General features: G+C 37.1%; 1 protein-coding gene across 1 annotated transcript; it reads left to right on the plus strand.

Moving 5' to 3' along the window:
- Positions 1-1,707: 1,707 nt before the first annotated feature.
- Positions 1,708-5,529, plus strand: LOC103516544 (UTP--glucose-1-phosphate uridylyltransferase-like). The gene is made up of 2 exons (XM_026828909.1): positions 1,708-1,868; positions 5,236-5,529. The coding sequence occupies exons 1-2, from the start codon at positions 1,785-1,787 to the stop codon at positions 5,512-5,514; spliced, it is 363 nt and encodes a 120-aa protein (XP_026684710.1). The 5' UTR covers positions 1,708-1,784; the 3' UTR covers positions 5,515-5,529.
- Positions 5,530-5,690: the final 161 nt, after the last annotated feature.

Here is a 5,690-nt window from a genome sequence, read left to right on the forward strand (position 1 = left end):
CGGCGAACATAATCGCGAAATCCCGCGAACATAAATCGCGAAATCCGCGAAACATAATCGCGAAATCCGCCGAACTTAATCGCTAAATCCGCCGAAATAATCGCGAAATCCCGAACAGTAATCGCCAAATCCGCGAACATAATCGCGAAATCACATAGGTACGATATGTACATAGGTAAGATAGGTGATAGGTAAACATACCTATTATTAAAAACAGATAAACAAAATACAGTCGAACCTGGATAAACACAGAATCCAAGGGAACCCAGCTCATTTTTTTCGTTTAAGGCCGGTTAATACAACATTTTCTCGTTTATAAAGGTTTTAGCAAAGGTGGAAGAGCCAAACTGATGAAAGCATGACAAATTTAAACAATTAAGAACAAAATTCTGATTTATAGAGGTCCGTACCTAATTTAAAGTTAAAAAACGCGTGTCCGATTTTTTTCTGGGACAAAAACGGAAATTCGGGACAAAAACGCCCCCAATGAAAACGAACGGCGACGCCGGGACACCCCCTCCTGAAATTCCGGGACTGACCCGGCCTCTTCCGATCTCGTTTGGCAAGCCTAAATATAAATAAATAAAAAAAAATTGTAGACAAAGATGTGCTATGTAAAGTTGTGTTGATTAGGTGGATAAATAAGTAGCTGCATTGACTCATCCATCTTTGTTTTTCCTTGGTAACACAATACAATTTCTGCTAATTGACCACAGAAAAAAAGAGAGAGAGAGAGAGAGAGAGTAAGTACAGAGATTTTTCAAAACAAAATATTTAACTATAAATATATAATTATTTAATGAGTAATGACTAAATGAGCCTTTAAGTACCTACATGAGTACAATTTATAGGTAACTAAAGGTAGGTAGGTACATTTTTGTCCACACGATTTCCTGAAAATTTAAAGAAAAACTTGTTATCAGTCTTTTTAAATTCTTTTTATTATTAAGTAGTTATTATTGAAGGAAAAACGTCCAGTATGAAGTTACATACCCATTGGTTTAGTTATCAATTCAAAGTTTTGCATCAATTAATAGGTAGGTACCTATAACCTTTTATTTATTATTATTATTATTTTTTTTAGTAAAATGTAAAATAAAATAATAATGAAAAAAATACCTTTTGGCCCTATTGTGATTATAAGAGCCCTTTTCTGAGTTCTATACCTAGTTCATTAAACTACTTACTGGTTTAATTCAATATTAATAAATAGTAATCAAACTGAATTAATAATTAATTATTACCTACTACTTACTTACCTAGCACTAGTGCGAGCTGATTATAACAGTTAAATAGAAGATGAACTTTTAAATTGAGAAATGTATAACGATCCAATATCATTGTGAAAACTGAGAATGCACATTGGATAATAGTGATTGAGTTTTTGTCTGTTCGAATACCATCGGCCAAAATTCGCAAAACCTAGGTACCCAAGTACTGGGAAAAATAAAAAATAAACGATCATAGATCGCTACAAGCACATCTCCATTCTTCGAAAAGAACTTCGCAAATTTTCCCCTCTGTCTTTGGTTCTTATTGGGACATTGTTTTTCAATTGTCACAAGAGAAAAATCTCGACTGAAGTAGGTATCTTCACAAATCAAACCTCGCAGTTTTATTACCGCGGTTTTTCCCGAGAGCTGATCACGCCTTCAGACTGATTTGTAACCCAAGGTAATGAAGAGGCCCTTATCTATTGAGGGACTGGGAAAAGGTGGGGTAGACGCTTCCAGTTAGATTCTCAGTACCTTGTTAGTTATTAGTTTGCGATCATCAAATTGACAATGGTATCAGGTGAAAATAATTCCCAGCAAGTTTCTGCCTACGGATGGAAGGGGATAAATGTTCCCCTGGAGGACGAAGGAAAGGTAAATAGTGTAGATTTAAGTCGAGCTTTTTTTTTAATCCTTATTCGTAAGTAGCAAAGTTTTTCCTCTGGTTTTCTCCTAAAATTGGTTTGGTCGACGTTCAATTTTATCGTAAAATATTAATGATAACGACTATTGGTAGATACTTATCTATATCTTCGGATAGGTGTAGAATTGCAGGTACATCTATCGAAGAAAGATAGTAAATTTTACCGGGAATAGCAAGGTATAGTTTTTTTTTATATCTTTCGCTCGTGTAATTTTCCGACCGTCATTTAGTGTTTGATGGCCTTAGTTTATGCAGTTGAAGGAACATTTTCCTTCATAAATAGTGACCAAGAGAAATTTAGTACCTATCGTACCATCAAAAAATTTCACTGCAAAAAAATTCCGAAATAAATTATGGGAGTGATAGGTTTTCCTTTTCGGACAGCAATTTTATTATTTTCTCGCCCAAAATGGTTTAAACGTTTTTGGTCTCTTATTTTTCGAGAGGAAAAGAGGACTTGTCTTGTGGTTAAGAAGATACTCGCCGCAATTAATCAAATTTTGGTCCGTATTTTTAGTCTATCTCGATATCCTGGATCCTATGATCCTAGCCTAGGATAATAGGCATTTTTCATCCATTATCTGCCTATCTGAACAGTGATAAGTGTGATAATATCTACCTATGTATCATGTAGCTATACATTTCATTTTGAATTTTAATACAACAATAAGCTGATTAGGTGGACAATAAGCTTTTCAAGCTTAATTATTGATTTTCATGCTTAATTATTAAGCTTGAAAATCAAATTTTCCGCAATTTTTCCAACATTTTCCTAGAGTTCACAGCTGATGGAAGAGCATACTCTGGGGAAACCCCGGAAGACTTGTGCATGGCAGTTGCCAGAGGGCATATGATTTCCAACATACCATTGAAAATTTCATACTATTACAGCACAAAACCTAAGCACCTTGATCACTACTAAGTCCACCTAGTCGCCTGGTCCACAATATCTTCTATGTCAGGGAAACAAGCTCGTATTCGGATTTTAATTAGATCTAACCGATGATTCACGTCAATTAAAAAAATAATTGCAATGTAATACCAGTAAGTAACTAAAGAAAAATAATTGTGTATTTTAGCTATCTGTCGGTAATTTGAGGCTACCAATATACCTGAACCTAATTATTGTAAAGGAATGTGTTTACGTGAGAGTAAACAAAGTATCTTGTTGCACGAGATCAGAGAAAAAAGGATAAAAAATTCAATCGTATAAAAAACTCGAAATATTTAGTTATTTGGTTTATTTACTTACCTTTTTAATAAGAAGCTCGGCAGCGCTCCGCCCCGCCAAGTCAAGAAAGTTTGACCGCTTTCATATAGATTTTACATCTACTGTCGGCTAAAGGTGTGTCCACACATAGTCGACTGAAACCGTGCACTGCCTCGTCAACATAGATTCAGCTCGTCGATCGACGGCGTCGACTATGTGTGGACACAGCTTTAGCCGACAGTAGATACGACTATGTGTGGACACAGCTTTAGCCGACAGGGTGTGCCAGACAGTCCGAGCGTGATCGGCCGACATTTAGGTCCAATTCTCCCGATTCGAACCCAGCATCTCCGGGTTGAAAGTCATTCCTCCCACTGGGCCACAGTCAATTGGTGGTCCAATCTAACCCAATCAAGCAATCAGAAGTTACTATTCTATATCGTCTAATGCCCGCGAATCACTCTCACATCGTCTGACAGACCACGGTCTCCGAGACTTTTGTCTCAGGATTTTTCCGCGAATCACTCTCAGATCAGACCACGGGTCTGTCAGACCGCGTTCTATTAGACGGTCTGGGCGGGTATAAAACTCAGTCCAAAAACTTTCCTACAGGCGATCTTTTTGTTTTTCCTACTCAGCCTTGATCTACGCTCCGCGGCCTCTAGAAAACTCTTGTAAACCCTGACATAATGAACTCCTATTCTAGAGCGTGTCTGAAGGACGTACTGATCATTTAAAAGTCACGTCAAGGAAATCCAGAGAGGCACTACGTCTTGACGTACCTAATTTGGAAATTTTTGAATGGATAGAAAAGTAAATAGAACGCAGTAGTGTAGTATACTCTTAGATAAGATAAAGACTTCCACTTCATTCTACGGAAAATCTTCCGAACCTCCCGTACTTTAGCCTGGTATACTGACGCTACTACGATTGTACTTATGATCAAATTGAAATCGAACGATAAATCGCTCAGTTTTGCCCGGTACAAATACCTAGTGTACCAGATCGTACGATCAAATCGTAAGAAAAAATCGTAGTGCGTGTGTTAAAAGAAAAGGCTTAACTCACACGGTGTTTCAAACTAAAGGTAGTAACACAGTACTCTCACTTAACGTGAGGCTATTGTGTTTCTTTGTGAACATTGCTCTATCTGAAGACCGTAACGTATTTGGAGGATCTGAGGTATCAGGCTTGCCGAAAAGGCCTGGACTCCTGAACTGCGGAGGCCAGACTTTTTCCGGCCAACATGTTCTACTGACCAAGAAAAAATCGAAGTAATCGGATTTGAAAATGGTCAAATCGCTCCTCTAAGTCTTTAAAATTATTAAGATTTTCAAATAGGCTTGTAAACAGTACCGAAAGGTACAATAGTTTAACAATCACGCATCACGAGAAAAATAGAAGAAAACCTTATTAGACTCATGCCTTACATAGAAAATTCTCGATTTATTGATTAAGATTACCTCGAAACAATATTTGTATTACGTGGGTAAATAATTAGAAAAAAGGCGTTTGCCACCTACTCTAACCATATCATTCAGGTCTTATCTGTTTTTATTGGGTCTGAACTCAATACGAAAAACATTAAACATCATTTACTTATTAGGTCATTCATTACATATGTCTGTATTTCTCGTAAAGTCCAACGTAAATAAAGAATAGCGATAAGCATTATTTATAATTAGCTCTATAAGTATTTGATAAGGTGAGGAGCACTCGTGGAGTTATGGAATAGTACACTAATAGAAAATAATATAAAGTAAAAATGGAAACAAGATCAATCCGTAATTCCGTATCAATAGAATATACCTTGTTTATCCTCCTGGGATACGACTGAAAAGTCCCTTTATCCCAGCAATTTAATTGCAAGTTTAATGATTTATTTTGAAATCTCCTGAAATTTTCTCAAATGACCTTTCCAACCATTCTTCAAGGTCGTTTCTTCTCCGGTCGTCCTCGCTGCCTGTAACAAAGCTCTTCATTAGTTAACCACCGAACCTCTTGAGCTGTCACGGGCTTATTTGGCTCCGTGGGTTGGATTTATCACCAGGGTAAGAATAGATATATCCTGACCAAATCTGACGTCCAAACCTTCATATTTGTTCCAGAAAAGCCACAAACGCCAGCCGTCCGACTCTCAAGAATTCAAAGAGATCACAAAGCGAGATGCCTTCATATCTTTGGACCATGATCTTCAGCACATTATCTCCACAGAACCTGACGAGCAGAAGAGGGAAACCACCAAGAAAGAGATCGAGGGCTTCAAGAAACTCTACTTGAGGTTCTTGAGCGAAAAAGGGCCGTCAGTCATTTGGGACAAAATTGAAAAGCTGCCTGAAGATGCTGTAAGTAGTAGTACATATTATAGGGGAATTTCGGGCTATTAAATTTTGGGGCATTTTTGTACCTTTCTTCACTAATTAAAATCAAATTAGATACTATACATTTGATTTCAGAACCTTTATGACTCTATCTAGATATCCAATATTTTTGCCGGTTTTATCAGGTCCCTTGGAAAGATTGTATAAAAACAAAGGATTACCTCGGAAATTTCCAATATCTA

Source organism: Diaphorina citri, unplaced genomic scaffold, assembly GCF_000475195.1.
Source record: "Diaphorina citri unplaced genomic scaffold, Diaci psyllid genome assembly version 1.1 scaffold1594, whole genome shotgun sequence".
NCBI classification, from domain to species: domain Eukaryota; kingdom Metazoa; phylum Arthropoda; class Insecta; order Hemiptera; family Psyllidae; genus Diaphorina; species Diaphorina citri.